Source organism: Sarcophilus harrisii, chromosome 2 (assembly GCF_902635505.1).
Source record: "Sarcophilus harrisii chromosome 2, mSarHar1.11, whole genome shotgun sequence".
Lineage (NCBI taxonomy): Eukaryota > Metazoa > Chordata > Mammalia > Dasyuromorphia > Dasyuridae > Sarcophilus > Sarcophilus harrisii.
The window spans coordinates 501,723,380-501,750,071 of NC_045427.1; the positions used below are offsets into that span (position 1 = coordinate 501,723,380).

At 34.4% G+C, this 26,692-nt stretch overlaps 1 protein-coding gene across 9 annotated transcripts in view; it reads right to left on the bottom strand.

Annotated features, from left to right (window-relative positions):
- ATP8B4 (ATPase phospholipid transporting 8B4 (putative)) overlaps positions 1-26,692 on the bottom strand; it is a 355,835-nt gene that overhangs the window by 199,742 nt on the left and 129,401 nt on the right. For all 9 annotated transcript variants that reach the window (XM_023499838.2, XM_012545505.3, XM_023499883.2 and 6 more), the window contains 2 exons: positions 26,352-26,450; positions 20,763-20,824 (listed from right to left, as the gene is read on the bottom strand). In XM_023499838.2, coding sequence (XP_023355606.1) covers positions 20,763-20,824; positions 26,352-26,450 — 161 coding nt within the window. The remainder of the gene's footprint in view (positions 1-20,762; positions 20,825-26,351; positions 26,451-26,692) is intronic.

Below are 26,692 nucleotides of genomic sequence, written 5' to 3' on the forward strand. Positions count from 1 at the left end.
TATCTTCAAAATGAGAAGATTGGACTAGAGAATCTCTAAGTTACTTTCCAGTTTTAAATTTATTATTCTAAACTTATGATCCCTAGGGCCAAATATTTAGAGGCCTTTCCTTGGACCAGAGTACTTCCCTAAAATGGGATCCTGGAATTCAGAGCAGCTACTTCATCCTCATCATTTGCCCCAGTGCCTTCTGTAACAACCAGAACTGGACAACTGATAATTGGCTCCTGAATTGGTTAGGAGTACATAAGACAAGGATATAGATTAATTTGTTCCTACAATACCTAAAAACAGAATGTAGGGGAAAATATCAGAGAAGTCCAGGGAGGAACTCTTGTCCTCTAATAGATACTTTTGGTAAGTCTTTAGGAATCAGAGAGGACTTCATCTCTCAAGGGGTACTGATGGCCAGTTAAAGGGCATGTAAGGCAACCTAGCTGAAAGAATATGAGGGAGAGACGGAAGGTAGTATTACCAAACAAGTGAAACCACCATCACTATCTCCTCTCAGACCCTGATGAAGAATATTCTGGGCCCTGAACTCAAAAAGCCTTGGTAGTAGCAGTGCCCCCAAGCCATTAGACCTGATTCAACACCAACTCCCCCACAGTTATCATTCAGGGGAAAAATCATTACAGAGAAGGGGCCATCTACCAGAGAGAACCACGGACCAACTGCCAGTCAGCCATTCTACCAAACATTTATTAAGCACCCACTATATACCAATCCCCATGCAATGGGGATACAAAGAAAATTAAAGATAGTCCCTGACCTCAATGGGAGAGACAACATACAAACAACTATATACAAATAAGTTATATATAAGGTAAGCTAGAAATAACCAATAGAAGGGAAAACACACAAATTAAAGAAGATGAAGAAAGGCTTCCTGTAGAAGGTGGGATTTAACTGAGACTTGAAGGAAGCCAGAGAAGCCTGGAGATGGAGACAAAGAAGGAGAGCATTTTAGACATGAGGTATAGCCAGTGATAATTCCTAAAGATACAAGATGGAGTATTTTAGTGACACAGAGTGACCAGTGGATCCCAGAATATGTATATGGGCTGGGGAGAGGAGGATGAGCTAAGTACAGGGAAATTGGGGAAGGGGCAGGACAGCACTGGAATGCTTCTAGGATCACCCTTAAGTTAAGAAGAACTTTGAACACCAAAAAAAGAATTTTATATTTGATACTAAAGTTTATAAGGCGCCATTAGAGTTCACTAAGTAGTAAGGAAAGGAAGAAAATAAGCATTTGTTAAGCATTTACAATTTGCCATAAAAGTGCTTTTGAAATAGTATCTCATTTGACCTTGACAACAATTCGCGGGAAGTAGGTGCTATTTTTATACCCATTTTACAAATGAAGAAATTGAGGGAACAGAGGATAAATGGCTTGCCCAGTGTAAAAGAGATTAAGTTTCTGAAGCTACATTTGAATTCAGGTCTTCCTAACTGTAGGTCTGCATTGTAAACACTAAACCACCTAGCTAAATAAGGTCAAAGCCACACTTGAGAAAAATAACTTTCACATCTGAGTGAAGGATAGATTGGACATGAGAAGAGACGCATGACAAGCAAGTAGATAAACTTAAGCGTCTAGGAGCAACAGCAACCCCCAGATTATTGGATGTGTTACTTTCCCAGTCATCGATGATCATCCGAGGAAGCAACTTCTGTAGTGAAAAGGTCAACTATTCCCACAAAGTGCCAATGAATTGTCATTTACTATAGCCACCATCTCTCCTCAGACCCTGATGGAGATAGCCCAGGACCCTGAACTGAAGAACCTTGGGAATACCATTGCTTCTAGGCTTCTACTCTTAGTCATCATCCTGGGAAAGAACTCCCAAAGAGAGACTACCTTGAAAAATGTTTCTACAAGTGATACAGCCATGTGAATTGAAGACTGAGAAAATTCTTGCCACCGAAGCCCTAGACATTGTTAAATGGTTCAACATCAGAAGCCAAGTTAAGAGTAACATAACATGCTGTAGAATGACAGGAGAATAGAATGACATTAAAGTAGAAATGGCATTAAAGAAGAGACATTAATATCTTCTTTGTCTCTATACTCTGTAACCTTTCCCTCTGGCTAACTACTGACACGTTGTGCCTCCTCCATTGGAATATGAGCTACTTGAAAACAGGAATTGTCTTTTCCTAGCACTTAGCACAGTTCTTTGCACATACTAAGTGCCTGATAAATGCTTCCTTCCTTCATTCATTCAAGCACCTAATTCAATAAGGAGTCCAAATCTATAATCATCAATACAGATTCAATGATATCATGCCAGTTTCATGAAGACAAATGGAAGACCAATCTTACTTTCTCTCATAAAACAAAGATAAGAAAAAAAATTTAAGGGGAGATCAATCAAACTAGATTATGGGTTGTTCCTGACAGATTTTTCTCTCCATTTTAATTTGTTCAAATTGTTTTCTTTTTCCTAGATCCAACTTAGGTGCTTTGGAACCCCAAATTCCTACACTTCTTTGTCTGTATCCTTTTGCTCCAACTTTCTCCACCCTGTGTTATATTTATTTACATATGGATCATGTCTCCTCTATTAGGTTATAAGCACCTTGAGAGAGGAAACTATGTTACTTCTTATATTATATCACCATTGCTCAGCATAACACTTTTAATATATAATAGACACAGATATTTTAATTGAATGCAGTTTTAAGATTTTCCAGTGCAGCTTTAAGAATAAAGTTTAAAGGCATTCTAATATACCATTAATATTTCAATACATCGTGTCTATCACAAGATACCAGTGTTTAGTATTCTGAATCCATCCAATATTTTCTGTTTTTATTTGATCCAAAGAAGTTTCTGAGAAAATTCTGCTATTGTCAAGACTTCAAAATAAACTATTATTTTACAAGTTATGTTGTGTGTGTGTCTTAATGAAAAGTCTAACATTCTCCCAACAAATCAACATAAAAGAGAAACTAATTGTGGAAACATTTGTAAACTTTTTCTATATCCAAACCACATTCAGATACTTACTTTTATATATATATATATATATATATATATATATATATATATATATACACATACACACACACATATATATATTCAAAGAAAAAACATGTTTCCTAACTGAAAATAATTTCTGACATTTATATAATATCTTAAGATTAACAAAGTGAAGTATATATGCTATTTTATTTGCTCCTCAACAGTCACAAGTAATATACCTTCTAAAAACACAAAAAAATGAAAGTGTGTTGTATGGAACCATTCTGGAGATCAATATGAAACTATGCCCAAAGGGCAATCAAACTGTGGACACACCTTGATCCAATAATACAATTATTAGGTCTATATCCCAAAGAAATATTTTAAAAGAGGGGAAGGAGGTGAGAACAAAATATTTTGTTCATTGTCAAATGGTTCAACATCATAAACTTCTGTGATTTTATCACTAGAAATGACATTAAAGAAGAGACATTAATATCTGCTTTGACTCTGTACTCTAAGGACCCTGTTAGATTTCCCTCTGGCTTATTGCTGGCATGTTGTGCTTCCCCCATTGGAATGTGAACTACTTGAAAACAAGAATTGTCTTTTTGATTTTATCTTTAGCACTTAGCACAGTTCTTTGCACATACTAAGTGCCTAATAAATGCTTCATTCATTCATTCAAGCATCTAATTCAGTATCAAATATTTATAACAAAACAAAATATTTATAGCATCTCTTTTTGTGGTAGCAAAGAATTGGAAATTGAGGGGATCTCATCAACTGGGGAATGGCTCAGCAAGTTGTAGTGTATAAATATAATGGGATATCACTGACCTTTAAGAAATGATGAGCAGGGTGATTTCAGAAATATCTCAAAATATGTATATGAACTGATGCAAAACGAAGTGATCAGAACCAGGAGAACACTGTACATAGCAGCAACAATATTAGATGTTGATCAACTGTGAATGACTTAGCTATTCTTAGGAATTCAATGATGCAAAATAATTCAAAAGACTCATAATAAAAAAATGCTATCCATCTCCAGAGAAAGAACTGATGTAGTTTGAATACAGATCAAAGCATATTATTTTCACTTTATTTTTTTCATGGTTTTTCCCCTTTGGTCTGTTTTTTCTATCGCAACATGCCTAATATAGCAATATGTTTTACATTATTGCTCATATATAACCTATGTCAACTTGTTTACCATCTTAAGGAAAGGAGAGGTAAAAAAAGGAAGGAAGAAAATTTGGAACTCAAATTTTTTTAATGAATGTGAAAAAATTATCTTTATTTGTAACTGGAAAACATTATTTAAAAAAACAATAAATGGAAATTCTGCAAAAATAAAAAAAGAAAATGAAAGTGTTGCATGATAGAGGAAGAAAGACCACTAGATTTGAAAAGAGATAATTTAGATGCTTGTACAATTTGTTTTTTATTGCTGAAATTGTTAAATTTAATAATGTCCCTATGAGTCAACCTGTGGGTTTTTTCAATTAGTGCTTTCTTCATTCAGAAATTCTGGGCAATTTTCTATATTATTTTTTCTATTATGATGTTTGGGTTTTTGACTTGTCATGTTCTTCTGGGATGTCTGTAGTTGTTTGTTATGTATCCTATGTTCGAGATTTTTCCTAGCTTTAATCTTCATATCCACAGACAAAAACTTTTAAAAGTATTACAATGTTAATATATATATATATATATATAAACTGATAAAATGTTAATGAAAGAAGGGATTCTTTAAAGATTATTTAATTCATATTGTTCTGTAAGAAACGACCAGCAGGATGAATACAGAAAGGATTGGCGAGACATACATGAACTGATGCTGAGTGAAATGAGCAGAACCAGGAGATCATTTTATACCTCAACAATGATACTGTATGAGGATGTATTCTGATGGAAGTGGATTTCTTCGAAAAGAGAAGATCTAGCTCAGTTTCAATTGATCAAGGATGGACAGAAGCAGCTACACCCAAAGAAAGAACACTAGGAAATAAATGTAAACTGCTTGCATTTTTGTTCTTCTTCCTTGGGTTATTTATACCTTCTAAATCCAATTCTCCCTGAGCAACAAGAGAACTGTTTGGTTCTGCACACATATATTGTATCTAAGATCTACTGTAACCTATTTAACATGTATAGGACTGCTTGCCATCTGGGGGAGGGGGTGGAGGGAGGGAGGGGAAAAATCGGAACAGAAGTGAGTGCAAGGGATAATGTTGTAAAAACTTACCCTGGCATGGGTTCTGGCAATAAAAAGTTATTTAAAAAAGATTATTTAATTCAACACCTCATTTTACAAATAGGGAAACCAAGACATAGAAAGATTGTGACGAGCCAAAAGGAACAAATACAGTGATTACTGGGAATTAGAACCTAGATTTCCAATCTTCAAGTCTTTTAAGGTTCTCCAGTTGATGCTATAAAGACCCATAGCCTTAAAATAAGAAAAAAGAAAAAGAAAGAAAGAAAGAAAAGAGAAAAAAAAGAAAAAGAAAAAAGTCTATAGGACTGGAAAGTCCTAGATCAAAGTTCTCCAGAGTCCCTCCCCTCCTGCCCAACAAGCATTATTAATGGCTGAATAGTTCTTTCAGAAGGTTCTAAGACTACCCTACTAGGTCCTGCAAAGGCCTGGATCCTGATATAAAAGTGGCCACTTTATAGAACCCCCTCTTGATTTGCTTATTACCTCCATAGAGAGGCTAGCAAAGAGGAGCCCTCAAAAGGTGCTGTGACAGTCTGGACCCCTCTCTATAACTAATGTATTGATTGCCATTTCTGCTGAAGGGTACCCTGAATGATACTTGTAGCTGATAATTCCACTGGATGAAATCATTTTGGGAAGGATGGAGGAGGAAGGGAAGGACATGAAGAATGGCCTGTCAGAATCCATGCCCATCATAGTCTTGAAATCAAGAAGCCAGAGATACATAAAAGGTGGTGAATTGAGGAATAGGGGCAGTTGAAGGGCGGAAGAACTCAGGATTTCCCCCCCACCTCCATTCAGGCAAGGAGCCCCTCTACATCTTCCTAAAAGCTGACATGACAATTGCAAAAGGAACTAATATAGTATCTTGAACATCATAGATGGTTAATAAATTTTGAGTTGAATCAGATCAAGTGAAAAGGAAAGAAATGTTGACAGAAAATTGGTAGGGTGTTGAATCAAAATATATCCCATTCAAGAAAATAATTAGTATACAAAAATATTTATACTTGCTTTTAAATGTGACTATGCTAATGTAGCAATAGATCATCATAAAGATCGGTATAGGTACATTTTATGGTAATTTTGTGGCCCCATGTGCAGAAATTAGAATATATATATATATATATATATATATATATATATAGACCTTTCCATCTGCATTAACATATGGATCCTCTCCCCAAAAAAAGAGTTCAATTTGAGAGAGCAAAATTAATGTAAAAAAAAAGCAAACTAACAAAAATATATTTTCTTTAGTTTGGGAACTATTTTTTAAACTATAATTGAGACAGAAATTGGGTTAAAATGAAATTAATATTTTTTAAAACTTTTATTGAGTCCAAAAACCAGTGAGACTGTTTTGATTAACTTGTTTTTGAACTGTTTTGAGCTCCATAAAAGTGAGTGAGGGAGGGAGTGTGTGTGTGTGGGTGTGTTGCTCTCTAATAACACTGTTTTTAAAATCCCTGTGTTTAATCAAGCCTTCCCTGCACTTGGGCAGGTCCTGTGTGTTGTTGTCAGGTAGGTGGGTCTCTCCATACATGGGCCCTTTAACAACAGTCCCACAGCCTTGGTGATATCATCAGGAACATGGAAATGTACTGGGTGGGCTGAAAATAAAAAGGCCAAAAGAACTGTCCCTCTTCCCATTGTTTAATAACAGAAGTCTCCACTTCAATCGTAAGCCCAAGGGCCCTGATGAATACAAGATAACTTAATTCAAGGCTATCCAACAATTCTCAGATGTTATCAGACAGAACCATGTGTGGCCATACTCCAACGGAATCACTGTGGGAATCCACTGTCCTATTTTCAGGAAGCACAAGGGGGAATCTAGTTTTTTGCTTCTAATACACTGGGGTCAATCATCCCTGGTTCTGTTTGTTGCAGGTAGTAAAGTAGGCGAGAATTTAATAATAATATCCAGAATCTCTTCAAATATAACCATCTGAAGACAGATTGGCTTTTCTAATCCAGTCCAGCAGAGGGCAGTACCATACATTCGAATCAGAAATTATCCCTACGGATGCTATTTGTAAAGATCCCCCTATAAATGACATCTTGGCTACAAGCCTATTTACTTTTAGCTTAGCAAACCTCTTTTCAAACATTTCCAGCAGTATCTGTTATATAGCAAAACTTATGAACCATTGCCTGGATTTATTAGAGCAATTCTTACAGACCAAAAATGCCCCATACATTCCACACACATGATTCCTATATAGCCAACAACTGGAAAAGAAAATGTGCAATTGAACTGCTTTAAATCACTGATGTTTTTGAGACCTACATGTGTCACTAATCATCTCTTAAAAGGAGAACATTTTATGTTGTTGTTTCATGTTGAGCTATTTTTAAAGAGAGATGAAATGGAAATCTTGGGTGGCAATCTAATAGCCAAGCATTCATGAAACCCTTGTGCTCTGTGGAATTTAACCTTTCCGAAATTGTTAACTACACCCAGGGCAGGAGTTACTGACGTCTAAATCCTTGGTGCACTGAATAAGATTGTGCAGAAGAGAAAGGGCAGAGTATATTTTAAAACATACATGGTTGTAGAACTATTTAATAAAACAACTGATAGATTATGCTCTCTGAGAACCTCAAACTTTGTTTTTAGTTTTTATTTATTTATTTATTTTGTTTTTAAGCTGTGGAATAAAACAAGCATTGCCATAATGTATAATTATTAAAAAGATGATTGTACATGAAATTACAAATCTATTATGTGCAACTTGCTATTCCTTTTAAATATATAATAAAATTAGCATGTAAATTTTGGGTTTTTTTTCTTTTTTTCCCTTTCCTTTCTGATCCCCTTGCCTTAGAGTATGACTAGCAATAAATTCACAGAACAAAATATAAATGTAATTATTAAGTAACATTATTATTTTCATTGCAGATTTGCAAATTACACAGTACACACTTGTTTGTCATTTTTTTATTTGCACTATAATCAAATGCTATTTTGATTACTCAGTGAACACTTCTAATTAAATTTTGTTGATTCATCTCAATTAATCAATATGCATTTATTAAATTCTGGCTAATTTTCCAGATTATTTGCTCTATGCCATGAATGTAAATACAAAAGTCAGATGATTCCTGGCCTCAAGGAGCTTGCTTCCACTGGAGGAAATTTTCTGCAATGCCACTTTGCCATTATGCATCCCCTACCGTTCTTCAGCTTTCTTTTATGTGTTCTTTTCCCCACATCAGAATGTAATCTCCTTGAGGGCAGGAACTGTCTCTCTTTCTGCTGCTATTTCCAAAATTTAAAACAGGACTGGCCCATATTACGAATTTAATAAATGCTTGTTAGCTCGACTCAAAACAACATGTTTACAAATAAACAAATATGAAATATTTATTAAAAAAAAACAGTGGCGGGTGCAAGCAAGCACTGAAATTCAAGGAAGTAGAAAAAGCCTCTTGAAGGTGACTTATAAAACTTAAAAGAAAAATAAAACAAATGGTTTCTTTGTTATAATTTTCACACTCAGTCCAGTGCTACAGTGCCATTGGTGCTTCATTTAGAAAGCAATTAACCAATTTTTTTCTGCAACATTCCTAGTTGGGACTGTTTTAAGTAACCTGTAAAATATCTTGATCAGTACAGCCAAGATACACCCTTACAACCTGGTACAAGCCAATTAAAATAAGAAAACACCAACCTTTCAGTCCCTGAGCAACCCCAGCAATTAACAAACTGATTTTCAATCACAATGTATCACAATAGTTTAACAATATTAATAAGCCACAAACACTTTACATAACTGTGTATATAATATATATAATTACATATATAATATAACTGTGACAGAAAAATAAGTGGTCTAATTTGTAAAAGTCAATTAGATCAATTTCTACAATGTCTGACATTTTGGACATGTCCCATTGAAAGATACCCAAGTCAAGGCAGAATTGTATAGTGGACAGAGTGCTGGGCTTAGAGTCAGCAAGTCCCAGATTTGAATTCATCTTCAAACACTTATAATTATGTGATTGTGAGCTTGAGATTCTTCAACTAAATGTAAAATGGGGGTGATAATAAGCACTTGCCTTACAGAATGCTGTCAGGATCAACAAGAGAAAATGTATATGAAACTCTTTGTAAATTTTAAAGTATTGTGTACATATATGTATATATGTGTAAGGCTATAAGACTATTACTATGTCCATGTATATGTCTATACATGTATCTGTTTATACATACACACATACACATATATATACACTATAGAATACCACAGTATACTATGTATGTACTGTACTATATTTACTATATACATTCATGCATACATTTAGCATATTATTATATGTGTGTATACAGTATGCTAAACATATATAGTTTACTATGGCAAACTATATACATGTATTAGGCAAATACATACATGTATACATATATAGTATACTATTATACACTATTGTGTGTGTATATATATATGTATAACAATACACCATATACTGTAGTATATGTTTGTCTATATATAAACATATAAACACACAGATACATACACAGACATATAGACATGGACATATACCATTATATACTACTACAACTACTGGGCTTACTTTCAGTTTGCATCCATTCAAAAGCACAATTTCTGACCCCAGTGATGTTTTTCTTACCAGACCAATAAGAGGTCAAATTAAATTTTTAAAACGACATTTAATTAATTAGCATAGAAAATATGCTGCTATTGGAAACAATATTGGCTTGAAGAAATAATGGCCTGACCCGTTGTAACATTTCTTGTATTCTTTTAAAAATGAATGGTATGGAGCAGTTAGGTGGCACAGTGGATAGAGCACCAGCCCTGAAGTCAGGAGGACCTGAGTTCAAATGTGGCCTCAGATTCTTAACACTTCCTGGCTGTGTGACCCTGGGCAAGTCACAACCCCAATTGCCTCAGTGAAAAAATAAACAAACAAACAAACAAATAAACAAATAAATAAATAAATAGAAATGAATGTTATGATCTACCCACACATCAGCTTAATAATAACATAACTGGACTTTTCCAAAAGTCAAACTTCTTTTTAATAGGACTGTGATTTATTAGGGTTTAATATAAAAGGTCATTCCTTATAAAACTGTAGGAGGAAGGAGAGCGAAAAGACTTTCAAAAATATTAAAGCAAATGTTAAAGGAACAGAGGTGCTTTTTAAGCCTTTAATTTTCCTAGCATCCAGAAATAAGAAATATGGGTACTGTAAGAAAGCTGAAAAGATTATTGTATTGATCATAGCTTTCAGACTTGGCAGCATGAGGGATCTTAAAGAATACCTCATTTTACATAGGAAAAATTGAAGCCCAGGAAGTAAGCTGCCTGAGGTCACCCAGGCAGTAAGAGAATTAAATATTCAAATCTAGATCTTCTGACTAGTGTCATTTTCTATCACTACACACATAAGCATCATTCTAGTTTCCTAAGTATTCAATAGACAAATGCTACTCAAGAATTGTGGTTAATGACCTGTGGTTGGCTGTTAAGATAATATCCCAAGCCAACATTCAGGAGCTCCTGAACTTCACATCTGTTCTTTTGTTCTTTTGCTCGTGATTATATACTCCCTAAAGTCAGGTTTCATGCCTTATGTTTCTCTTTAACTGGCTCAGCACTTATAGGGATTGAATAGCCAGTGAACAATCCAACTTCATGTTCTGTTTTGTTTTATTTTTTAATTTGAACTCTCCTCTACAATTCATGCAAAGTTTGGAATCCTATTAGAATATGAGCTCCCATTAGAATGTAAGCTCTTTAAAAGGAGGAAGAGAGACATTTTTTATATTTTTATCCCTGGTACCTAGCACAGTACCTGGAACATAGTGGGTATTTTAAATTTCTGTTGGTTTGATTGAATGAAAAAAGTTTGGTCATCTAGCCTTGGCTTCAACTCTTCAATGTTGAACTCATTATCTCTACAAGTAGCCCATTCCATTTCTGGAATTGTTATTTAGTTCTTCCTAATACTGAATTTTTAAAAATCTTACTCCTTATAATTTCTTCCCAATGGTTCTAGTTTTCAGGTATATGACCAAACAGAATGTCTAACTCCTCTTTGACATAAAGGTTCTTCAGATATTTTTACAGGCCTTCTTTTTCCTGGCTATATATCTCTGATTTATTTCAAATGTAAGTCCCTCTGTTTTGTAATTAAAGCCCTTCACAACTTGGCTCCAGCTTTTCCAGGTTATTATACATTACTTCCCTTTACCTAATCTGTGGTCTAGACAAACTGACCTTATTGTTCCTACTATATAAATACTCCATCTCCAATCCACTTGTTTTTATGCTATCACCCTAGAAAAGCACTCTCTCCTTACCTCTGCCCCTTCGAAACTTCTGGTTTGTAGATATCTTTATATGTATACATACACACACACACACACACACACACATACTATTTCCTCCAATAGAATGTAAATTCTTTGGAAGCATAAATTGTTTCTTTTTCATCTGTACTCTCAATACTTAGTATAGTATCTATGGCATAAAACGCAATAAATGCTTATTGTATGGATCTTCATACAATAAGATTCCAAATGTCTAACCATACTGGTCACCCTCCTCTGAACACTCTCTAGCTTATTAATGTCCTTGTTAAAGCGTGGTACCAAGAGCTGAATATATTATTCCAGTCTTAAAAGCATCTGTTAGACTAGATAAGGAATTGTGGCTTTCTTTATATAACATAAAACTTGAAGAGCAACATGGTGTAATATATTTATTGGTTTTTCTCTTGTGTTGGGGATAAATGCAATATCTTTTGAGTATCCAGAAGTCTAGGGGTTATAGATAGATGCATAAGTTAAAATAATTGTAGCAATAAAGTCTTAGAGTTGCATATCACCTTTCTTCTAATTAGTTGGAAGTACTCAAATTTTCAAGCTGAGTAAAAAAAATTATATATATATATATATATATTTTAAAGAACAAAAAGAATTTTCTTTCTTTCACACTTTTTCATTTCCAAGTGTCTGGTAGCTAAAAAATTATGATGGTGTTTTCTAGAAATCTATTATTGCTTCTTTTTTTTTACAACTGAAGCAGAAATTCTAGATATTAGATTTGTGGGTGTTATTGAAAAATGCCTCCAAGACTCCAATGATTTTTTTTTAACTGTACTACATACCTATTCCTATAAATCATTCAGGTCTCTATAAGGTCTCTCTATGAATTAAAGCCTGTCAGACTGTGGTAGCTACAATGGGAACTTTCTAGTATTTTGCTGGCACTTCTGAATCTTTTTGCTTGATTGAATAAGACCAAAGCAGGATCCTTGTAATGTGAGCCAATAGATGAAGCATTATTTGTAAGGACTAAGGACAACAAAATTTTTAAAGTCAATAATTTTCTTTTAAATTAATAATTTAGGCTTTTTATTGTGTAAAATAATTTAAAGATGTCAGATGATGCAAAAATAATTCTAGACCATAGAAAAAATGTTGGACTTGAAATCAAGGAATATACATTTGAATCTTGACTCTTGACATTTTACTAACTAACTATCTATGATCTTAGGCAACTGATATAACCTACCTTGACCTAAGATTCCTCATCCATAAAATGAGAAATTTGGACCATATGAAATTCCAAGGCCCATTCCAATGCTATGCCTATAGTTCTATAGAACCAGTGCTAAAGTTCAAAAAGATCATTATGGAATTTGAATTATAAACTTGAATCCTTGATTGTGAAACAATAAAATAAAGATAATTTTAGTAGTTTAATAAATAATAATTAGCATTTACAAAGTACCTTAAGGTTTGTAAAGCATTTTATACATCTCTCATTTGATAGCTTATTGTTGTTCAGTCATTTTTCAATTATGCTGAATTCTCCTTAATGCCATTTGGAGTTTTCTTGGCAAAGATAGTGGAGTGCTTTGCCATTTTCTTCTCCAGTTCATTTTACAGATGAGGAAACTAAGGCAGACAGGGTTAAATAACTTCTACAGCTAGGATGTATCTGAGGTCACATCTGAATTCAGATCTTCCTGATTCCAGGTCCACTGTGCCACCTAGCTGCCTTAATTTGATATGTTACAGCACTCTAAGATAATTATGTTCCTTTACCTGCCCTTTAGATACCTGCCCTTTAGAAAGGTTTTTTAAAACTCTTTTACCACTAAATTGTTACTTACCAGTTGATGAATTTTTTTGGCCTTCATGACTGATAAAAATTACTAAAATAGAATGTGTTCCTTGGTTTTTCTTTTGCCTCCTTCCATTTTTACAATTATGGTGATAAAGAAAGGATACTATGAATCAAGTAGTTCTTAAGCTTCCCATAAAATAATGTAATTGTTCCTGTTCTTAATGTATGTAACCCTTGTGTTGAAGGGTTGCCTGCACAAAGAGCAAGTTTTGATGTGAGAATATCTTACTTCTCTCTGAAGTGCTTTTTGACATCCAAGTGAAGGTTTGAACTTCAGTATCTAAATCATTTGCCCTTGCCTAGATGAAACTACTCGTTGTAATGCACTCCCATAGAGTAGCCAACAGCTTCCTTTCCAAACATTCTGATTCACCAGGCATAAAATATGTTTTATTTATACCATAAGAGAATGATTCACATAGTCTCATCAAAAAAAGCTCATTCTCCTTTTTGGTGGCCAAACTATCAAACAAGTCTTTCCCCAAGAAGGCTTCACAATTCTTGGAGATGGAGATCCCTAAAAAAAGGCATTATGGATGCTTCCTTTTCACTTTTTGCCTTTCCCTACATAGATATTCTCAGTTTCTTCTTCTCCCCAGTATCTGGTTCCCCAGTATACAACTCTTTTAGAATGAAATAGCTAGGTTTAGACTTGTAAAAACATCTTGCTCTTCACAAATTCAGAGCTAGAAAGCCTATAGATTATTCTGCTCTTTTGTTCAGTTTCACAGGCACCTTGTAAGGCAGTTGGTAGCACACTGGATGGAACATAGAGTCTAGAGTCCTAAGTTCAAGTCTAACCTGACACACTAGCTTTGTGACCTCTGTCATCCTCAGTTTCCTCACCTACCTCACAATTGTTATGATGATCAATTTCTCATTTATTTATTTATATCTCATTTATTTATAAAGCACTTAGTACAGGGTCTGATACATAGCAGGCACTTACTAAATGGTTTGTTCCCTTCCTAGAATCTGGAAGACTCAAATTCAGTTCAGATTCAGCCTCAGTCATCTACCAGCTGTGTTACTCTGGGCAAGTAACTTAATCTGTTTGCTTCATTTTCCTCAGCTATAAAATGGGGGAAATAAAAATACCCATCTCAAAAGGTTATCATCATGATTAAAGGAAATATTTGTTTATAGCACTTAGTACATTGCCTGGCACATAATAAGTGCTAAAGAAATGCTTATTTCCTTCCCTCATCCTAGTCTTCTCCTTTTCCCAACACCAGGCTCACCCTCCAGAAGTAGGATTAGAATCAGGAAAATCTGAATTCAAATCCAGCCTCAAACCTTTATTAACTGTGTGACCCTACAATCAGGTAAAGGGGGTTAAGGGAGTCTCCCATAACTCCAAGAGTCAGATAAATAATGAATAGAAAGTTCCCTTTCTTGGATCTGGAGACAGAAGAGGACATATTAGTAGATCTAAATCAACTCAGAAAGAAGCGAAAATTCAGATTTAGAGAAGTGAAGATTCAAAACCTCCACATAAAGGGTCTCACTTTAAGCAGCTGATGCTATTCTCCCTTTTCCACTGAATCTGAATTTTCACTTCTCTGAATTAAATTAAATCTACTAATGTTCCCTCTCTGTCTTCAGATCCCAAAAGGGGTACCACCTATTCATTCTCATCTTTCAGTCATCTTTCACTGACACATGGGATGCTGAGAGATCCCCTTAACTCCTTCTACCTGATTCCTTATTTTTCCCCATGGGCACTGGACAAACCAAACAAATTAGCCCAGAGATGTCTTCAAAAAGCAGTGGAAATATCAAAACACTTTGCTCTGGTTTGCAGAGTTCATAAATGTTCTCATTCATGATTCAGAAGAAGGATTTCTAGAGGAGTACATTGGAAGATAGGAAAAATATGCCACAATGGTAAAGATTCATATTCCAAGTATGTATATATTACTCAAATTACAACATGCAGTTGGACACACAGCTCATTAAGTTAAACTATCAAAATATATAGCTATGATACGCATGGCAAATGGCCTGAGTACAGAGGGAAAAATAAGGATGAAATGCATTTGGAAAGAGTATGATCTTTTTTTTTTTTTTTTGAGGCAATTGAGGTTAAGTGACTTGCCCAAGTCACACAGCTAGGAAGTGTTAAGTGTCTGAGGTCAAATTTGAACTCAGGTCCTCCTGACTTCAGGACTGGTACTTTATCTACTGAGCCATCTAGCTGCCCCAAGAGTGTGATCTTTTCAATGATTCCAAGCTGTTACAAATGGTCTCTCTACTCATCTTGTGAACAGCAATATACTTTTGGGGATGCTTTAAGGTTCACTATAAATCCCCATTCTCAGAAGAATCAAAACTTTCACATGACACAAAGGACAATAGAAACATTATAAATGACCTTTAGATCAATAAGTGGGTTAATGAATGAAGAAAAAACATATGGACAGCTCAGGTGCTATCTTGGTATCAAAGAATCAAAGAAATGCCTTCAGTACCTTGAATGGCTCCTCTATGGAGAAAAGTGTGAACAACGAATCTAATCAAAGGGGATTGCTCCCTTAGATCTTGCCATCTATTCTTTCCTTTTTCCTCTTATATTGTCTAGCCTCATAAGTTCCTTAGTTAGAAATCCTTGATAAATAAAGTCTTTGGACATGTTTGTCCATGATTATCTTTGATCTGATTGTCTTTGGTCAAAAAGAGATGACCAAATGACCGAATAATCTGCTGGGATTATTAATAAAATAATTAAATTTATACTTCCCCCAAAAAATACCAACAACAATTAAATACAGACAAGTTACAGATTACACCAGTAAAAGGATCAGAGAGGAGAAGTAATAAGAACAAAGTTGCAGTTAGTATTAAAACTAGTATCCAAGCCCAGCTATCCTAACTCTAATTCTAAAACTCAGAATAGTAAGAACATAGAATTTCAGTACAGGAAGTGACTCCAGAAGCAAGAGGGAACTTTGGATAGAATGTCAGACCCAGAATCATAAATATCTGAGTTCAAATACAACCTCAGATGCTTACTAGCTATGTGACTGAGCGATTTATTAACCTCTCTTAGCCTTAGTTTCTCCGTCTGTAAAATGGAGATATTTATTATTATTATTATTACTATTTATCTACTTCAACCCACATTTGATGCCACCTTCTACAAGAAGCCTTCCTGGTTTCCTTCCTTCCCATCTGCTGATACTTTGTCTAAGACTGCCTTCTATCTTCTCTGAATGTATCTTCTATGTAGGTGAAAAAGATTCTTTGCCTCAATTGTCACTGTGCTTTAATCATTAAATGCGTACAGCCTCAGTCAAACTGAGATCTGTTGAAGACCTTAGCTTAAAAAGATCACGGTTTTCCATTTAATCCATCCCATCTCCAGTTGTCTTGATCTATATCTGGTCACTGGACCTAGATGGCTCTCCCTCAAATCCATTTTTATTTGCATGTCATGCCATAACCTTCCTGATATCATGGTCTTCTTTGAGAATGAAAGACCAACATCAATAACCTACTTAATTGCAAATTGTCTTCCCTATTCTGATATAAGCTGCTTGAGAGCAGGGACTGTTGTTATTTTGCTTTGTAACCCTAGAGCTAAGCACTATGTCTGGCAAATATTAAGTTTGTTGACTAAATGAATGAATGACCACTTCCAATCAAACAAACGGTTATTCTATCTTTGAGTAAAAATCTGTAATAATGGGTAATTTAAGATAGTTCATTTTCCTCTTGAAAAGCTCTTAAGAAACCTTCCTTTCATCAGTTTAAATAAACCTGTTTGCAACTTTCACTCACTGTTCCTAGCTCCATCTGTTGGGGATACATAGAACAAATTCTTTGCTTGGTTTTAGACCTTCAAACTCTTGAAGTCAGGTATTCCATTCCCTCATAGCTTGTCTTCTCTTCTCCAGTCCAAACATTCCCAATTTCTTCAACCATTCCTCATCTGGTATGAACTCTGACTTGTTTTTAGATACTCCAGTTTGTCCTTCCTAAAACATGGTGCCCTAAATTGAATACATGTTCCATATACGGGCAATAGGTCAATCACCTCAGTAATATTTAAATTCCACCATACTACAATAGCATGACAGGATAACAGTGAAGGAAGAAACCACTTTGATGAAACTACCCGTCTATCTATATATCAAAGAAAGAAAATTAATTTAAGAAAACCACTCCACCCATTTTAAAGAATCCAAAAAGCAAAAAAAAATTCATAGTTTTGTTTTTCATATCCTGTGGGGAGATTTTGTTTTGGTTTTTTGGTAAAGAGCTGCTAAAATGCTGGCCACAATATGACAAGCAGCACATCTGATTTGTCTTTTGTTTTGCACACACAAGCTCTTACTTCTTTCTAATTGTGCAAAACTTCGGGAAGGAATTATTCGAGAAAGAACTATTAAGTAGCTCTGGAGATGGATGCAGAAGTCGGAAAATATTTTTAAAGATTACCCAAGATAAAAGGCTCAGGAAAATGTGTAATATGGGATGTGTTTCACAGTAAGCTGATGGTCAAAACTGATAGAAAGTTTAACAGCATCAAAGAAAGTCTTGCCTGAGAGAAAGTTATAAAATTACAGAGACAGGGGAACATCTGATATTAGACTCTTCAATTGCAAAAGAATTCTAGATAAGAATCGTTTTGGCAAATTAAAATATTAGAAAGCTATAAAGATAAGAAAAATACATAGTCTCCCCCCAAAAAGTATAATCATGTAAATTTTATAATATGGTTTCATTTATAAAACAAAATGACCATGCATATACTATCTACCTCATATTATTGTTGTAGAACTTAAAATGCTATGTATATGTGAGTTATTTTGATGATAATTATTATTATTATCTATAAATTTCGATTATATCATTGCCAAATCATGCTTTCAAATATTGTTGTTGTTATTTGGTCATGTTTTACTCTTTGTGACTCATTTGGGATTCTCTTGGCAAAGATATTGGGATGGTTTGCCATTTCCTTTTCCAGCTCATTTTACAGATGAGGAAACTACTTGCCCAAGGCCACATAGTAAATATCTAAGGCCACATTTGAATTCAGGAAAATGAGCCCTGATTCCAAGTCCAGCATTCCATCCACATACCACCTAGATAACTTGTCTTTACAATATAGATAGAGATTTAATTACATGAAAAAAGTGTACTGCAAAAATTATTGTATAACTGCTTAACCTTTTATCTCATTTATAAGGCAGCATGGTTTAGTGAAAAGAACAATACACTAGAAATCAAGACACAAGTTTCACTCCTTGGGTTCAACCAATATTTTGATATTAATTAGCTATATGAACTTCATCAAACCATTTAGCCAATCTGGACTTCAATTTATTCATCTGTAAAATGAGAATTAAGACCAGATGATCTCTAAGGTACCTTTCAGCTTAGAATTCTATTATTAACCCAACTTTTGATTACAAAGCAAGTAGATGAACTGCCAGTTGTAAGGTCAGATCACTTCCTTTGTAGACCCCTTTATAGTCACAGTCTGAACTGAGAGACTTGGGAAGATCAGGACATACAACAAAACTTTATCAAACAATTCATAAGAGATCAACAGCATCTCATCAAAACAGCAATAAAATTATGAAACAAAGAATTAATGCAAGAAGATGCCCAATAAAACTAACAAAAATTACCCACCTGATGCTAACTTGATACATGGATCAAATTAAGTATTTTAATACTTTATTCACTCAGTAGATCACCATTGCCAAAAACTCATCACCAGGGGATCAGTATTTACAACATTTATCTAGGATAGCCCTCAGACAGCAGACGCAGTTTGTCATTGGGTTTTTATTAGAAATCTCCATTGTATAACCTTTGAGAATCCAAGATCACCTCCACACTACAATGAGGCAGTCTGAATTACTCACTGCCTAAAAAGCCTCTATCTTTTATACCAGTATTTTGTCAGCGGAGCTACAATGCTGTGAAAAGGTAAGCCAAAAGACAAGGGTAAGTTGCACACTGCAGACATCTGGAGATCATAGAATAGTTCCAAAGATGACTTTCAGTCAAGAAGTGGCATTAAATAAATTAGAAAAGAGGTTCTCTGTTTATGTAATGAGAATGAGAAACAAACTAAAAGTCTCTCCTGGATATTCAAAGAATCAGGATAAGATTCCCAATGTATTAGAGGGATCATCTATGGAAAAACATAGAGAAGAATGACGCAACAAAAAGGTATAGAGAGCCTGTTAACTATATTAATGAAAGCAGCAATAACTCTGAAGAGATCACAGAACCCTCAGGCAATATTACACTCATCCACTTTTCAATGGGAAAATTTCTACCAACACAATTCATTTATATCATGGTCCTTCTCTTTAACAACTGTCATATTTGTAACTAAAGCCTTTCTTTTTTTTATTTACATCTTTGACACTCTTTTCTAAATCCTAAAGAGGCAACTAGTCTCAGGGTGAGTGAAGGAAGATCTTTTGTACCTTGTATTGATCTTTCTTCTACTGAAGAATTACTACCACCTTACTATTTATTGTCAATAATTGTGAGTCCTACTTAATGTCTTAGTCTTTCTCTTGTATGTTTTGTTATACGTTTCCTCTAAAATCCATACTATTATTACTATCATACTGATTAAATATCCATTGGTCAATAAGAATGACCGACAGGCTAGAGGTAATTTTTTATATTTAGAATTTATATACATTAAGTCTCTTAGAGTTGTCTTTTGTTTATTTTAGAGAAAATAAATTTAAAATATTTCATTTTATCATGAACAATCTATAAATAATATCATTTTAATACTAGAAGAAATTTTAAAATCATGAGACTTTCTGTTTCTATGTGATATACTAAATAACACATTGGGAAGAAAATTCTTGTTTTAAAATTTTGATGCTTCAATATACTACACATTCTTTCTAGAAAAATTCTTCTCCAGAAATTATTATATAGATTCATTTTTTCATTCACTAAAAATTACTTACCAAATATTAACTATACCTCCCAGGGTTGCTGTGAGGCTTAAGTGTGATATCTATAAAAAGCCTTGAAAATTTTAAAGCATTATGTAAATGTCAATACTACTATGATTTTGATGATGATGAAATCATCTAATTCTAAATTTATTAGAATTCTAAATAACATTTCATTTCTAAAAATTACTAACAGCAAGGTCTCTTTGTCCATCCTAAGGAATTGCAAAGAAATGTGGAACAGAAAAGAAATAAAGTTGTATAGCAGTCACATAGGTAAACATCAAACACACTAAAGAAGAAAAAGCATAATTTAATGCAACTTTATTTTTTTAAAAAATCAATTAAAGAGGGAAAATAAATTTACCTGTTTTTCATTAAGGAAAAGCACAAAACATTGCTTATTCATTCTCTCTTCCCTAAATCATAAAAATAAACAAGAATATGCTTCTTACCTGCCATTGATGAGTACTTCAGAAAGCCGATTATTCACCTGGTTATCACTCTTATGACGGAACTGTAAGTGCAAAATGTTTATGAGGAAATCATTGCAATCACTTTCTTCAGGACAAAGAAAAAAAAATATTTAGGAGACACTTGGGCTTCATAAGTTTCAGAAATGTCACAGGCCCTCCTCCATAAGCAAGTCTTCACATAAACTAGCATCTTGCCTACAAAGTTTAGTTCTGGGTGTTGGCAATTAAGAGAATTAACCATACGTTTTCTTACAATTCACATGTTTCGGGTTGACTCTATTGATTCTGCATGGTTGTAGAGGGAACACATTTAATCCCCTAGCTAAGATGGAAGTTCTCATTTCTTACACATGTGTACTCAATACTTTGTTTTATTAAAACATTATTTACTAAATAACATTTGATCACTTTGTTTTATGAATTTCTTTGAAGTTGAAGAAATATTTATATCATGAATTTTATATCCATAAAAGTTTTCACTGAGGTAAATGAATGTATATGTTATCACACATTAAGGGAGGGAAAATATGTTCAATCTAAGATTATATTTTTAAACCTATGTGATTTTATTTCCTATAGCATTTCTGAACATCTTAATTACAGACTTAACCACAGAATTATGAAGTGCTCCAACATCTAGCAATATAGCCTAGATCACAATTTTGGAACTCTTTAAATTATTGTCATTCCCTAGCAGTTAGAACCTGTCTTACAAAATACCTTAAAACTTTAATGAGTCTCCAAGAGACTTAACTACCTTTAAGGAGGAAAAACTGATAGCCTTTTCCCTACATGCCTATTTTTTGGACAAAGATACCTTTGTCCTACATTCTCTGTGCAGTAAAAATTTTGAAGTCCCTACAATCGCTCAGGTATGAAGATACAATTTGTAGATGCATGTAAACATTCGCTGATTTACATATAATAAATTAACAGGCACAGTAGACAATTTACAAAGGTCACATGCAAGTATATAAAAATTAGCATTCCACATGATATAGCAAACACTTTGATCACCACTTGTCTGGGTGATATATGAATTATGAACTATATACGGTATATGAGGGGGTACTGTCTGGTGACATGTATAATTGCTTCATACATTATCCATGGACACCTTGACATTTCTGGGACAAAATGCTCTCATTTCTGCACCCTTCTGAGACCCATTCACTTGCTGATTGGGACTATAGATAACAATCTCACTGTCTTCAGTTTCTAATGAGTCAGGATTTTAGGTGGTCTCCATTCCTTGAGGGCCTCCACAGCTGGAGTATTAAACAGGAAAGCAGGAAGAAATCTCTGGATTAACCTTCCTTTTTCCCTCATTCATCAAAGAAAATAAGGCAGTCTTTGCATGTTCCTCTCTATCTGGTTTTGATACTTTCAAGGTTCTGTGACATTTTCAGTGAAAGTATAATGTCGAAAGGGATTGGGATTAGCTGTTAAATAAACTTCCTAAAATGAGTTGTCCATAACTGAAGACTTCTCCTTTGTGCTAATCCTTCTCTTCTTTTTCCAAACTGACCACAATCTTCACCAATAATCCCTCATCTCTCCTATCTCCATCTTCCTCAATACTCTATCTTTTATAAACTCACACTGAGCTATCCTTTCCTTTCCATAAAACCTAAACACCTCAGGTAAATATCATACATACCTGCTAGTTAGACAGACACACACACACTCACACTCTCTCTCCCTTCTTCCTCTCTTTCCCTCTCTCCCTCTCTCCCTCTCTCCTTCTCTTCCCCTTCTCCCTCTCTCTCTTTCTTCCTCTCTCCCTCTCTTTCCCTTCTCCCTCTCTCTCCCCCCTCTCTCTTATTTTATGCCAGACATTGTTCTAAGTTCTGAGTATACATATAAAAGCAAAACAATTCTTTACCTCAAAAAGTTTATATTATAGTGACAGAAGATAAAACATACATAGATACTAGAAAAGGGTAAGGAGGAGTAAGATTGTAGGAAGCAATAATGGAATAAAAGCCAGACAAGGTAATGGAAAAGACTAACCTACCAGACCCAATGGATTACTTTATTTCATTGCAAGCTATCAAGCTACCATTTTACACAACTCATTACTTCCTTTCTGATCAATAGGGAATATTTTACAAAGATTTTTTTTAGATTACTAGAGCAAAAGCAATCTGGAAATCTACTTAGATAAAACAGCAATGTAGTCCTTTTTCTTTTGGCTTTCCCCCCCACTCTGTTTCTTAAACTTTCCCATATTCATGCCTTGGTCATGATTTCTCCCACTAGAACAAGGAGGAGGAAGGGGAGGAGAAAAGCAGAACACATCACTTCTGAAACTTTTTCTTATTAACCTTTAAATTCAACATAAGTTTAACCTAGTCCCAAACGCCAGGTTCAGAGATTGGAACACAAAGGAAAGAGGTTACCTCCAGGATTTCTAAGCTTTCATCCAACTCTAATTTCTCTCACTTTTTTCATTCCTTACTATGTCATTCTTATCCCATTTAACCCAAAAATGAAAAAAAAAGAGGTCAAAAGTAGCATTTGTGTCTCTTTTCTGAAAGCACAGACTAGTAACACTTAATTTTTTGTCACTTTCCCTCAGTAAGTGTTAGGTAAAGTATTTTCCTTTCAGAACCCTTTTATTTAAATTCTTCCAAAATACACTAAGGGCACCATCCCTCTTTGGCATAATTAATAATATTACTGATAATAACAATAATAACATTTAAATAGAGTTTGGAGATTTATTGCCTTCTATATTCTTTAGAGATTGTGAGGATTCATATTTCATAGCCATATAGCATTAACTAGATGACTATTGTTAGAAAAACTGGGGAAGCAGATTGAGATCACTCAAAATGCTATATATTTTCCAAATGCAGTCCAGAACACTTGTCTCTCATTAATTTCTGGGAGAAGTTTATTCTTTATCTCAATGACTGACCAAGATGAAAGTACTAATAGATTAATTCATTTTGCTATTCATTCAATTATATGTGACTATATGAATAAAATGCATTTTTTTGTCCATTCTTTTTTTTCCCTTTAGGTGAATTGTTGGCTCTCAACTGGAGTGGTTATGGATATCATTGAGCAAACCTGGCAATATTTTGGAGCTTAATATAACCAGAAAAATGTTATCTGCAAACAAGATCTTCTGGAAGATGCTTACTTCTACATCAGGGATCTTTAACCAAGGGTTCATGAATGTTGATATCATATCTCCATATCAATATAATTAATTTTCTTTATAATTCCATATTATTTGTGCCTTTTAAAAGACCATTTTTCAGTAGGAGTCCATAGGCTTTACCAGACTGCCAAAGGGATCAATGACACAAAAGGTCAGGAATCCTTGTTCTATTAAGGAATCTCTCTTTCATCAGAATACCATCCAGTACTATAGATTTGTTTCTTAAGTATTCACCTGCCTGGGTTATGTGTTTCTTTTGATCTTCAGATCAAAAGATCTTCAGATCTTCAGAAAATATTTGAATAATTCTCTCTATGATAGTATATAATATGAAGGAATGTTGCATAATATGAACATATATATGGTATCTTGCAGAAAAAGGGAGAGCCTTTAAAACTGAATATACTAAATTGAAGGCTTTGAAAAAATAAGCACACGATACCCTTTGATCCAGCAGTGTTACTACTGGGCTTATATCTCAAAGAGATATTAAAGAAAGGAAAGGGACCTGTATATGCCAAAATGTTTGTGGCAGCCCTTTTTGTAGTGTCTAGAAATTGAAAATTGAATGAATGCCCATCAATTGGAGAATGGCTGAATGAATTATGGTATAAGAATGTTATGGAATATTATTGTTCTGTAAGAAATGACGAGCAGGAAGATTTCAGAGAGGCCTGGAGAGACTTACATGAACTGATGCTGAGTGAAATGAGCAGGGCCAGGAGATCATTATATACTTCAACAGCAATACTGTATGAGGATATATTCTGATGGAAGTGGATTTCTTCGACAAAGAGAAGATCCAATTCAGTTCCAATTGATCAATGATAAGAATCAGTTACACCCAGAGAAAGAACACTGGGAAATGAATGTGGACTATTTTGCTTTTCTTCCCAGGTTATTTTTACCTTCTGAATCCAATTTTTCTTGTGCAACAAGAGAACTATACGGCTCTGCACACATATATTGTATCTAGGATATACCTTAACACGTTTAAATGTATAAGACTGCCTGCCATCCTAGGGGAGGGGGTGGAGGGAAGCAAGGGAAAAGTTGGAACAGAAGTGAATGCAAGGAACAATGTTGCAAAAATTACCCATGCATATGTTCTGTCAAGAAAAAGCTATAATAAAAAAAGAAAAAATAAGCACACAAATGGTAAAATATGAGATTTGTCTTTTCTGTACCTTTCAGATAATTTCTAAATAAAGATATGGTTTACTATGCAAAATTATTTGTGGTACTCTACTAGCTCCCTAGATCACTAGATGGGCATTAACACAGCTCTCATAGTTTCTATTCACTGAGGTAACACATGGAGTTTCCATGCTTTGCTTAGTCCTGGCTCAAGCTCACCTTGTGGTCCTGGCCTCCCGTTTTTACTCAAAGCAAGGCAGCTAGTAGCGTGGGACTTGTCTGAAGAACCAGACATTTTAATCTCATACAATCTTCCTCTGTATAGATTTCTAGTGCAATTTCTTTGCAATTATGATTAATGAGAGATAATCGTATCTAATCTGACTCCAGACTCATCATTCTAAACTCTAGTCATCTTCCTAATATGTCACTTAGTACCTATTCCTACCCTCTTTCTACCTCTTATTCTGGAAACCACTTGTGAAAAGTCAATCAATTACCTTGTTTCCACTCACTGTGCCAATGACTTCTAAAACCTAATCTCCCTTCCTAACTCCATATTTCCTATGTGTATTATCTTACCCTGTTAGAATATAAACTTCTTGAGGGCAGGGATTTTCTGGCTTTTTGTATTTATATCCTCAGAGCTTAACATAGTTTCTGGCAATCCAGTGCTTTTGAGTAGAGGGGGATTTAGTATCATTACTCAGCAATTATGGCTCCTTTATTATTCTATCATCAAGCACATTTTATAATTCATTTTATTTAAAATACATGGTTGTTGCTGTTGTTTAGTCATGTCTGACTTTTTGTGACTCTATTTGGGAGATTCTTAAACAGAGACACTAGAGTGGTTTGCAAACCATCTCCTTTTCCAGCTCATTTTACAGACAAGGAAATTGAGGCAAATAAGGTTAAGTGATTTGCCCAGAGTCACCCAGTTAGAAAGTGTCTGTCTGGATTTGAACTCAATAAATTGAGTCTTCTTCCTTCCTAGAAGGGTGCTCTATCTACTGTGCCACCTATCAGATATTTTAGTAAAATGTTACATAAGATCACATAGCAAGAAAATAAGCCATACCATATTCAGTTCTTTTCAATAAACATTAAGTACTTACTATGTTCAAGGTATACTCTAGGTCCTAGACATACGAAATAATATCTGGAAATCCAACGAATTTGCATTCTACTTAAATTTGATAGGGGATAGAAATGGAAAGAATTAAAATGATAAGGAAGAATCTGAGACAAATACTCACGTAATCATCAGTGGCATCTTTGACAGCAGTAATAGTTAACACCAGGACTAAAGGTACTATGGTTGTAAACCATGACAATGAAGATATTTCTGGAATTAACTGCAAGAGACAATTTTAAATTTTATTATCCTAAAAGTCACAGATTTTATTAACCAATAATGTATCATTTTTCTCTAATAACATAATTTGTTAAAATTATAATATTATCGCCTAAAAATTCCTTAACTCCAGTGAGTGATGAGAGGATACTGCAAAGGATTTTTCAGTGCATTCATCTGCAAACAAACTTCATTATTTAACTTTTTTTTTTCAAATTAACCTCCCTCAGAACTGAATTTCAT